Source organism: Chiloscyllium punctatum, chromosome 2 (genome assembly GCF_047496795.1).
Source record: "Chiloscyllium punctatum isolate Juve2018m chromosome 2, sChiPun1.3, whole genome shotgun sequence".
NCBI lineage: Eukaryota > Metazoa > Chordata > Chondrichthyes > Orectolobiformes > Hemiscylliidae > Chiloscyllium > Chiloscyllium punctatum.
In genome coordinates this window covers 132752564-132764892 of record NC_092740.1, presented here as the reverse complement: position 1 = coordinate 132764892, position 12329 = coordinate 132752564, and the positions used below count along the sequence as shown (strand labels likewise).

General features: G+C 39.7%; 1 protein-coding gene across 2 annotated transcripts in view; it reads right to left on the bottom strand.

The window, feature by feature from the left end:
* Positions 1–720: 720 nt before the first annotated feature.
* LOC140489964 (endophilin-A1-like) overlaps positions 721–12329 on the bottom strand; it is a 161351-nt gene continuing 149742 nt past the window's right edge. For both annotated transcript variants that reach the window (XM_072589064.1, XM_072589065.1), the window contains 4 exons: positions 6978–7136; positions 5186–5289; positions 3628–3749; positions 721–1446 (listed from right to left, as the gene is read on the bottom strand). In XM_072589064.1, coding sequence (XP_072445165.1) covers positions 1247–1446; positions 3628–3749; positions 5186–5289; positions 6978–7136 — 585 coding nt within the window. In that variant the 3' untranslated portion in view covers positions 721–1246. The remainder of the gene's footprint in view (positions 1447–3627; positions 3750–5185; positions 5290–6977; positions 7137–12329) is intronic.

The following is a 12329-nucleotide window of genomic DNA, read 5'->3' as shown; positions in this document are numbered from 1 at the left end:
TCACCATTGTTAACAGCTAACCCGAGAATGCTACTTTAGAAAAAAGGTTTTGTGATTTACACATGAAAGAAGTGAAACTATCACTGTATTCTAACAAATGAAAGGCTTAACAGACAATCAATTTTTCAATGTATAATTTCAGTTACATCACACTGCAAATTTTTGCTATAAATTCTGTGTTACAATCGAGCCCTCCACAATCACCTGATGAAGGAGCGTCGCTCCGAAAGCTAGTGTTCTTCCAATTAAACCTGTTGGACTATAACCTGGTGTTGTGTGATTTTTAGTTTTCTCTTTTGGGAGAGATTAAAACTAATGGACAAAGTTTCAGAAGATATCTCCCTTTTAGTCAGAGATGAGTAGAACTATTTTCCCTTAGCAAGTCATTAGCATATGAATTATCCTTCCACAGAAAGCAGTGTTAATTTTTTTTTGATAAATAGGGGAGTCAAAGGTCATCAAGGCAACAGGAAAGTGGCATTTTAGGACACAACCAGATCAATCATTGTCTAATTGCACGGTAGCAGAGGCTGAGATGCCAGAAAAGCCTACTTGTGCTCTTAAGTCTTCTGGTCCTTTGCTCCTGTGTAGCATAACCTGTTGAGCTAGAGAGTAAAAACAGTTTCTATCACATTTCCATTAGATAGGCAGTCAGAATATCAGTTATGGAATATGAAACAATTGTCCCCTTTAAAAGAAAGTCCACACTTACAAATTGACTTTATTGAACAGTTTTAATATACTCGGATTCACCACATTAAGCAATCCAACATTTTACTCTGTGGTATTCTTGGATCCAGCACAGATAGGAGGAAAAACAATTCATATAACACATGTACTCTCTCTTTTTTAAATTTAGATAAATATATTCTCCAGAGCCAAGCTGTACAGCTTTACGACTGTTACAAAAATAAGGAAAGCTAGGTGCAGCACTATCCACTTTGACATAATAGACCAAAAAACAGGAGAAAAGCTTTCACAGATTATACCCACAACTTGATTGTGTGTTGCTTAGCATGATGACATCTTCGAGTTTGCACTGATGATGGAATCAGCAACATTTCTGCCTACATTTACTACAGATGCAAATGAGTGTGGCTGTTAGGGATTATAATACATGTAAACTGAAGACTTTACATCAATGGAATTGTTGATAAACAGTGTCACTGCATCAGACAATCTCACAAACTGAACCACCTTCACCTGTGGCACAAATATAATGACAAGTTGAGTTACAGCAGTCACTCTAGTGTGGTAATGGAACTAAAACTTGAACATAATTGATGGGAAAAAATCCTGACTGTCCATGGAGCATCCCTTCATACCAGTTGTCATCAATTTGATTGGTGAGCGTGATGACATCTCCCTCCTTAAATCCCAGTTCTCCCTCATTCTCCGGTTCAAAATCATATGCAGCCCTGCAGCATGGCTGATCCAGCGGTGTGCCTGCATTTTACAAATGACTATTAAAACCTGAAACTTTTACATAAATTAGTCACCTAGAAAATAAAACTTGCAATTATCTTAAGATATGGCGCTTGAACGCAAGGAAAATAAATGTTACAACTTTTGCTGCAGTTCGAAAAAAGCTGGGTTAAAACTGTTAGCAGAAACACCATGATCTGAAAATTCCACAATCATGAGCGAAGTTGCAAAACTTGTTGCTTACTTTAAAGTCTTCAAGCCTCCAGTATTCAAATATATATATATTATATTTATCAAGCAGATCTGAAAACAAAGCCCCAAATAGGAGCATCTAAAATAATGCGCACGTTTTGGAGCTGAGTGAAATTGATGAGAAGATGGACTTATCTATCCTTCAGGTAAAAACAATGACTGCAGATGCTGGAAACCAGATTCTGGATTAGTGGTGCTGGAAAAGCACAGCAGTTCAGGCAGCATCCAAGGAGCAGTAAAATTGACGTTTCGGGCAAAAGCCCTTCATCAGGAATAGAGGCAGAGTGCCTGAAGGGTGGAGAGATAAATGAGAGGGGGGTGGGGAGAAAGTAGCATAGAGTAAAATAGGTCAGTGAGGGTGGGGATGAAGGTGATAGGTCAGAGAGGAGGGTGGGGGAAGGTAGCAAAGAGTACAATGGGTGGATGAGGGTGGGATGAAGGTGATAGGTCAGAGAGGAGGGTGGAGTGGATAGGTGGAAAAGGAGATAGGCCGGTAGGACAAGTCATGGGGACAGTGCTGAGCTGGAAGGTTGGAACTGGGGTGAGGCGGGGGAAGGGGAAATGAGGAAACTGGTGAAGTCCACAGTGATGCCCTGGAGTTGAAGTTTCCGAGGCGGAAGATGATGCATTCTTCCTCCAGGCGTTGGCTGGTGAGGGAGCGGTGGTGAAGGAGGCCCAGGATCTCCATGTCCTCGGCAGAGTGGGAGGGGGAGTTGAAATGTTGGGCCACAGGGCGGTGTGGTTGATTGGTGCGGGTGTTCCAGAGATATTCTCTAAAGCACTCTGCTAGGAGGCATCCAGTCTCCCTAATGTAGAGGAGACCGTATCGGGAGCAACGAATAAAATAAATGATATTGGTGGACGTGCAGGTAAACCTTTGATGGATGTGGAAGGCTCCTTTAGGGCCTTGGATTGAGGTGAGGGAGGAGCTGTGGGCGCAGGTTTTGCAAATCCTGCGGTGGCAGGGGAAGCTGCCAGGACGGGAGGGTGGGTTGTAGGGGGGTCGTGGACCTGACCAGGTAGTCACAGAGGGAACGGTCTTTGCCGAAGGCAGAAAGGGGTGGGGAGGGAAATATATCCCTGGTGGTGGGGTCCGTTTATCTATCCTTCAGCTGATTCTACATATCGTGTCATGCTACATGTAACCCCACCATACTGTTCTGTGTTTGTAAAATCTTCTTTACTGTTCTGTTTTGACACCATTACCTTGATTACTTGTGATTATCTTTCTACCTTAATTAATTTGTACAGTTTTTGATTACTTTAGTTAGTCCCTCGTCATGCAAATCTGATACCTACTCGTGTTATTCCAACTATTTGGTTTGTTTCCAGCACCATCTTATTTTGGATTATTTGTAATTATCCTTCTGCCTTAATTAATAGGTTCATAGGTCATCCCCTCACTTGTTATTCACACCATTCGATCACGTGCAAAGACTTGTTATTCAGCCTGATGACACCCTACTCACACTATTTGTACTTACCTGTTGATGCTCACAATTACCTGGAATTATCTTGCCAATATCTCGCCGCCTATATATTTGGTGATGTGGAGGTGCCGATATTCGGACTGCGGTGTACATAGCCAGAAGTCATGTGTCAACAAGTTATAGTTCAATAAGTGTTTCTGACCGTTGTCAGGATCAGCGCTCCGAAAGCATGTGATTCCAAATAAACCTGTTGGATTATAACCTGGTGTCATGTGACTTCTGACTTCATATATTCTGTGTTTGTGTGCTCTTTCTACTTCACCTGCTGAAGCAGAAATGCTCCAAAATGTTGTGATCTTAAATACACCTGTTATAAGTATATCTATAATCTGACATTGTGCGATTCCTGACTTTGTCCACCCCAGTCCAACACCAGCATCTTCACAGTCCGCTGACCACTGATATCAAAGCAAATTGTTGTTCAGAGACATATTCATGTCAACTGTATGCAATATTTTACCTGGTGTCTTTTGCCCACTGTGAGTCACTCCACCATTCTGTTGAGTGTCATCTGCAAACTCGTAAGTCAAACGGGGCTTTGGTTTATATTCCCTTCGAGGGCAGGCAGTCGCCTCCTTCATTCTGCAAAGAAACATGCTCTCAGTTTTGAGTGAAAGGAGTGAAATTTAGTGGACAATTTCATGCATCGATTGCAGTAAGACATTAAACTCTTTACCCATCAGAATCTAACATACTAGGAAGTACTGGAGCTCAACTTAAGTATTGTTCAATTGTTCAAATAGCAGACTCCTGGACTGAAATTCGAGCTGGATGCAGAAACAACAATGTAGATGTAGTATATTTCATGTTGGCCTTCTGACTAAATCATTGTGGAAATGAAAAGGCAGTATGCAATAAAATAAGCTATATAAATATTAATTTGTTTTACAAATGTACCAAAATCCTCTCAGAAATAGACTCTTAAGGAATGAAATCTGATTGCAGTGAACCCTTGACATGTCCAATTACAGATCTTCAACGGTGGAAAATTAAGCTCAAGAGAGCATTGAAAATGATTCAGAAGTATTATTGTATGTAGGTAACTCGGAGAAACTGTCATTTCCACATATTTTGCAAATGACTCAATGAAACAGTTTCACATCTGTTTTGGCATTGAGCTCATATAGTAATGAATATTATTTGAAATGTTAAAAAGTATCCTATCCTCATTTGTTTATCATTTAGTGGATATTGCCACTGTTGCTGTTAATTTGAGATTTCACTTCATTTACCAACCCAAACCCTGCTTCATACTAATCACTGTCAGTTTTACCTGTCTGAAAACCATATAACAACTGTAGTTTAAATCAGGCACACTCTTATCACAAGTTGTAAAGGATGAACTGCAACATGTGGAATGTCCTTTCATTCACCATGTTCTCTCACTAGACATATTAAAGTTATGTTGCCTTTTTAAATTCAATTCCTTAAGCATGGTATCAATATGAGTGTGAGTTGATAATATTTGCCATTTTGACTCATGTTGTGACATGTACATTTAAGGAGTCCTTACAAAAACATTGATCAAACACTATCCCCTCAGCAGGATGTGGTTATTAGTCCCATGACTTGTATTCTGCTTCTGTGAAACATCTAAATTTTTCAGCTCAGATAACAATGAAAATCAGGCTTTCCCATCAATCAAAAAGAATAGAACTTTATTGATACGAGACTCTTCAGCTCTTCAATAGTGCAATGTAGATGCCAACGTTTAACTGTTAAAAGCAATTAAACTGGACAACATTTCAAGTTTCACAAACACTTACTACAACATAAAGTAAATTGTTGCAGCTATTTTGGTGCTTTGACACTATAAATTATACATCAACTATATTTTTAAATAACAACCAAACAAATCAATTTCCAAATGGTTCTTCTTTTCTGGAATTACTGAGAGAGAATTGTAATTTAATGGGTTGGATCTTTGATTAAATGATTCAGGAGTATGATTTGATGTGAGTTCATTTTCTTTATTGTTTTATGAAAAGAATGCTGATGTACCTTTGTTTCAGACTTACCGCTGCTCCAACTGTACTGAGAGTTCTTGATAAATCTGTGCAGCTTGTCTGTGATATTCTAGCTGAGCTTGCACAAGTGCTGTAAGCTGGCTCACTTGCTCAATCTACAAATATCAACAGAAGAAAACAAATATAAACCTATTACATTCAAATGTGTTTGGGGACTTCTTTCTCAGCACTACGTGCCGTCATCACATCCATGGGGGAGAAGGCAAGTTCAGCCTGACCAGCCTTGGGGGAAACTGATGGGACTGAATTGGGAGCAGCCACCTGTTATATATTCTAACTAATCTTGCATTCACTGGATCTCAGCGGGGGTGAAGGAAACATTGCAAAGTCACTCTGAAGCTCTCCATGAAACATGGCAGTATTGGCAATAATGACTGGGAAGAACATTTGTTCAAAATAGCAAGAGTTTGTCCATCAAAATGCATCATGCTTTGAATCCCAACACCTTAATGATAAGACAGTATGGTGGGAAAGAAAGCAAATCCTGTAACCCAGATCACAGTACCTTGTGGGAGACCTTGCTCTGTGCACCTAAAGGTCTGTGGGTCAATAATTGACCTATTCTGTTGCATGAAGACCCACAGTATAAAATCATGACACTGAGTAGATACCATCCTCAAATTGAGGGATAGCTGACAATGGAAATTAAAATCATATTAGATGACGTAAAGTAGCCCAGCTGGCCCCATTAGATGTCATTCTGCAAATTTGACTAAAGTTACTCCCAGTTGCAACTAAATACAGTGAGCCTTGCCTTCAGTGGTGGAAGTGGTCAATGTCATGTCAACCACCAGATGGCACAAAACCTCTAGTTACATTTGCTGCACAAGTTAGGGTGTTTTGTTTGAGCACTGAAGAAGGTTTATTCATTCAAAAGGGGGAACTGTATTGCACCTAATATGGCTGTATTCCTCAATTAGAGATTCAAATTATTTGTCAATGCCTTTCAAAACCATTCAGCAGCAAGAACAAATACTTTTATGTGAGGCTGGTGTTTCACGTTCAAAGCACAGAATTTCATCTCATTACAATAGAAAGGCACAGTATCACATCACTGCTTTAAACATATGTTTCCGGTCAAGATTTATTTGCTACATCTGGTGGTTCAATACATTACAGGAACAAACTGACTGGCACTGAAAACCTTACTGAGGTATGCAAAATCAAAAGTTATTAATGCAGTGCATTCTTGCAAAAAGATAGGCAGCCCAATTTAGCAATTAAGTGATCTGTATCACCAGGGCTGTGTTACTTCAGCTCCTGAAGAGGTGTTGAAACAAAAGCATCACGTACAACCAGTTTGACTAAATAGTGAAACAAAAATTGTGCAGATGCAAGAACCAGTCAATGAGCATTCCTTTAATCATTGGGATGTTATATCAGCCCAAGATAGTATTACTGTCGTTTTGGGAAAATCGTCCTAAACCTGTTGACCACTGAGAACAAAGGGAAAAAATTCCTACCTAACGAGTTCAGTCACATCTCAGTAAGATTATCTAATTGCAACACACAGTAAGCATGGTCTTATTGGCAGCTCAAAAGGCACCATTGGTAATTGCAGTCATGGAGGGAGAGTACATCTGTGCCTCTCCCAAGGGTGCAATGGTACATGGAGTGACAGCAGATGCGAAATAAATAGGGCAGAAGAATCAAATACTGAACACTTTCGGGATAAAAAAAATTACGTGTGACATATTAAGAATAAAATCTTCAGATTAAGAACTTTTCGCCATTTCTATAAAAGAGTAAATCAAATGTTGCAGCTCAGAATTAGCATCCTTACATCACTCTCCAGCAGGTTAAACATGCTTGATTCTGCAATTTCCTTTGATTCATCAAATTTCTCCAGTGCCTGTCGAATCTCCTCTTCTGGAATCTTCCCTTGCCTCTTCTTCTTGTAGTCAAAATCTAATCTCCGCCCCTCCATTTTCTTCAGATGATGCTATCAATAAATGAATGGTAATCTGAGTAAGGAAGGAATGCTGGAACTGAGACTTCTCCCTGAATCAGGGACAACTGGCTTTATCAATGCTGATGACATTTAATATAAAGGTGAAGGCATTAGTTCAACAAATAGTATTTTTAAAATGGTAATTTAATCGCTAATGATTGAAAGACCAATTTATTCCAATTACTGCCCCATCAAAGGCAAATTAATTTATAAGTACTCAGTTTTTGAAGAAAAAACAGCTTCTTAAGCTTCATTCTTAGGTTCTGTTTGTATGTCACATTAAATAAACATAAATTTTGGGCCAATAAGAATTTCCAACTCATAATTAGAAAAGGCTACGAAAACTAACAAATGGACTTTCTTGCTACACCTACAATTTGATAAATAAGATACATCTCTTTGATGCTAAAACCCGTGTACACATATCAGTCAAAGATTCATAGAGATGTACAGTATGGAAAGAGACTCTTCAGTCCAACTCATCCATGCCTACCAGATATCCCAAATTAACCTTGTCCCATTTTCCAGCACTTGGCCCATATCCCTCTAAATCCTTCCTATTCATATATCCATCCAGATGCTTTTACATGTTGTAATTGTACCAGCCTCCACCACTTCCTCTGGCAGCTCATTCCATACACGCACCACCCTCTGCTTGCAAATATTACCCTTTAGGTCCCTTTTAAATATTTCCCCCCTCACCCTAAACCTATGCCCTTCCCCACCCCAGGGAAAAGACCTTGTTATCTTTAGATTTGGCTACTCTTTTGCTCTCCTGATCAGCCCAACATCTTAAATAAAATTCACGATATCCAAAATTGTGTTTTAACTCACATCAAGTCTCACTCAGTTCTCAAGCATGTTCGCTGCCTCCCATTTAAGCAACACGTCAATTTTAAAGTTCTCAACATCATTTTCAAATTGGGCTAATCTCTTCCAAACCCTCAACTCTTTGAGATTTCTGCATTCATTTATTACTGACCTTTTTGCATTTTCAATTGTTCTACCACTGACAGATGTGTCTTCAGCTAACCGAGGCCATAAAGCCTCTGGAATTCCCTCCCAAAATCCTTTGCTTCTCTCCCTCTCCTTTAAGATGCTTCTACATCTTTCACCCTGAGTCACCCTGTCCTCTTACCTCATCATGTGGCTGTGTCAAATTTTGTTTGGTGACATTCCTATAAAGTACCTAGAAATGGTAACTACATTGAAGGTGCTACATAAAAGCAAGATTTCAATTTTTAAAATAATTACTAAACATCAGTAAACAGGGTTACCTGTCCAAATGTTCCCCTCGGCTCCCTTGTCAGCATTCCACAGGTACTGTTCCTTTTGGGACATCCTGGTCCTCTCTTCCTCCACTCCTAACACCTTTCACACCTCCATAGCACCTTCCCACATAACTGCAGAAAATGCAATACTTGCCTGTTTACCTCGTCCCTCCTCGCTATTCAAGATTGCAGAGATTTACTTGCACTGCACTTAATCTAGTCTACTGTATTCGCTGCTCACAATGCAGGCTCTTTTACACTGGGAAGAACAAACACAGACTGGGTGACTGCTTTACAGAACACCTATATGCCCTCCATAAAAATAAATCCGAGTTTCCAATTGCCTGTCACTTCGATACACCACCATGCTCTCATGCCAACATTTCTGTCTCAGCCCTAATGCACTGTTCCAGTGAGGCTCAACATAAGCTGGAGAAACATTTCATTTTCCACTTGGGGACCTTGCCACCTTCAGGACTGAATACCGACTTCACTAATTTTAAGAGTCTGAACACGTCCTTCTTTGTCTTTTACGCACACCCACACCCCAGATCCTGTCATGACGCTGAATGCTTTTACCACAGCCTATCCATTTGTACCCACTCAGAGTCCCCATTGTCTCCTATCTAGCTCTTCTTCTTACCTGGCTTACTATCCACAATCCCTTTTTGTACCTAACTATTTTCCTCTCTCTCTCTGGGCTCTGTCTTCACCACCCACTCATTCCCTTACCCTAACCCCTAACATCAGCATAAATACCATATTTTCCTCAGGGGTGGCATGGTGGCTAGCATTGCTGACTCACAGCACTAGGGTTCCTGGGTTCGAGTCCAGCCTTGGATGACTGCCTGTGTGGAGTTTGCACATTCTCTCCTTGCTTCTGCTTTCCTTGCACAGTCCAAAGATGTGCAGGTTAGCTGGATTAGCCAAGTAAATTTCTCAGTAGTGTCCAGGATGTACAGGCTAGGAGGATTAACCGTGGTAAATGCTGGGTTACAAGGCTGGGTGGTATAGTTTTCAGAGGGTTGGTGCAGATTTGGCAGGCCAGATGATCTCTTCCTATACAATAGGGATTCTATCCTAGATGCTATCTGTTGTGAAGAAGGGTCACTGGACTCAAAACATTAGCCATTTTCTCTCCACAGATGCTGCCAGTTCCTCCATCAATTTTTGTTTCTGAAATCTGTCTACCTCTAGGGGACATAGTGCAAATTACAAAATGGGGAGGAGACATGAATTTTATCGAATTTTATCTTAATTCCTTAACCCTAAAAGATTTTAAGGTAATGAACAGTCAATTTTATTTTAGTTATCATTTTTTTATTGGAACTTCAGTAAATTTATGTGTTAACTTCTTTGTTTCTGCCTAATGACATATGTTAGCAAAAAATGAACTGTTTAGTTATGTTGGAGCAACGGAAGTGCAATAAAATCAGTATTAATTAAGATTTCCAGACAGGAATTCCAATCAGTGAAATGAATGGGTGACCATTTGCCCCTTTTTGTAAGCAGACATTAAACTGTTTATTTTAAATGGATTAATACCCAAGTAAAAATAGACAGAACAGAATCCAATTTGTGTGCTCTGTTTTGTTAATAGGCTTCATCAATTAGAATTTTTAGCTTCTTAATCTTAATTGTATAACAAAAGCTGTTGCTATTAGCATCCCATTTTAATTCTAAAATCTTTGTGATCTTTACTCCTCCACTTAACCCATAGTTTTGTGATTTAGAACCTTTTCAAAATTAGTTACACAAGCTATAACAGGCTGTCCGGTGAATATGACCATGAGATTTCTTCTGATTGTAAGAGAAATTAAAACATATGCTGGGATTTTTGGATTTCCTTTATGGCAGGCACCATAATATACATGACACTCCCCATAGCACAAACTGGGGATTCGTGAATATCTTCAGCCTTTCAGACAACATAAATGGTACCTGTTACATTTTTTCAGCATTTCAATTCCTGGGACACCACTGGGGGACAGTTTCACCTGTAGTTGTAAAATAGGAACCTGTCTCAATGAAATCTGGATCTCATTAGAGTTAAGGGTCATTGCACATTTTTAAATGGGACTGTTTAATTACTTGACGATGGAACAGAATGGGCTGACTTAACAATTCTGTTTTGATCTGTTAAAGAAAAAAAGATTAAGGTCTAGTCTGTTAGTTATTCTGGTTTTTAATGCCAGTTGATGCCAGTGGAAGTACTAACCATGACTCCATTTGGGAAAGTTGAAGTTGCCTGGGTTTAAAGTCAACTGGTGGGTACATATCCAAAATGGGCCAGATTTAGTGTAGGCGATGAAGAACTCAGCTGTCTAGTGGGGAATCCGAAGGGAAATACTTCCTCTCACTGGGGGCTAGTGAGTGGATGGAGGAAATGAAATGAAGCAGGGAATCAGGAAGGGAAAGGGCAGAGAGGGTATTGCAGAGAGAAGAGAGATGGGGAGTGGAGAAATAGTGAATAAACAGATGCAGTGAGCAGACAATCAGGGTGGGGGGAGATATGCAATATTTAGCCATTTTAGAAACATCCTTTGTTGAAGGACATCCCAGAATGATGCAAAAACACAGCTTTTAAGAACACCAATGATATTGCCAGAATGAGAGAATTTTCATGGTGCAGAAAGAGGCTACTCAGCCCATTAAGCCTGCACTGGTTCTATTACTTAAAGCCAATCCTCTGGCTTTTCCCCATATCCGTGCCCACCATTTATATCCAAATAATCATCCAATGCCTTCTTGAATGCCTCAACTAAACCCACCTCCACCACATTTTCAGGCAGTCCTATTCACTGTGTGAAGCTTTTTTTTTACATCACCCTTGCTTCTTTTGTATATGACTTTAAATATGTACCTGCTCAGTTTTTTTTTTATTTTACAAGTGAGGACAAGCTTGTCCCTAACTATTCTATCCAGCCCACTTATGAGTTTGAAGATCTGTAACAAATCTCCATTCAGCCATCTTCTTTCCAGGAAGAACAGTCCCAATTTGTTCAATCCATCTTCATATTTGAATGTTTCTCATTTCTGGATGAATTCTTGTAAATTGCTTCTGCACTCTCTCCAATGCATTCACGTCTTTCCGATAAAATAGCTTTTACAAGTGTGTCCGACAAGTCCAACATTGCCTTCCTGCTCTTGTACTCTATGCCTCTATTAATAAAGTCAAAAATACAGTATTCTTTATTAACTGCTCTTTCCAACTTTCCAGCCACTTGCAATGATCTGTGTATGTATACACCCAGGTCTTCTGCTCCTGTACCCACTGCAGAATTATTTATAATGTCTTTCAATGTTCTCCCAATCAAAATGCTTCACCTCACATTTCTCTGCATTGAAAATCATGTGCCACTATCGCCCACTCCAGTGACTTATCAATGCTCTTTTTGGGTTTCTTATTGTCTTTCTCACAGCTTACAATTGTTCCCAGTTTGGTGTCATGTGCAAATTTTGACATTGTTCTCTGCAAACCAAGATTCAGATCATTAATATCAATCCGAAAAGCAAGGGTCCCAATACCGACCACTGGGAAACTCCACTGCAAACCTTCCTCCAACTTGAAAGATATCCATTGACCATTACCCTCTGATTCCTATCACCCATAGGATTTTGTTTCCATATGCAACTGTTCCTTTTATACCATGCTCTTTCATTTTTCTTACAAGTCTGTTATGTGGGACTATAGCAAATGCCTTCTGGAAATCCACGTATACCACATCAAAAGTACTGGCCTAGTTGACTCTTTCTGTTATCTCATCAAAAAACTCTTGCAAGTTAGTCAAACACAATTTTCCCTTCAGAAGTCTGTGATGTCTCTTCCTAATAAACCCATCTTTAGTAATTATAACCTGTATAATTGTTTCTAGAAGTTTTCCCACCAATGAAGTTAAACTAACAGGTCTGT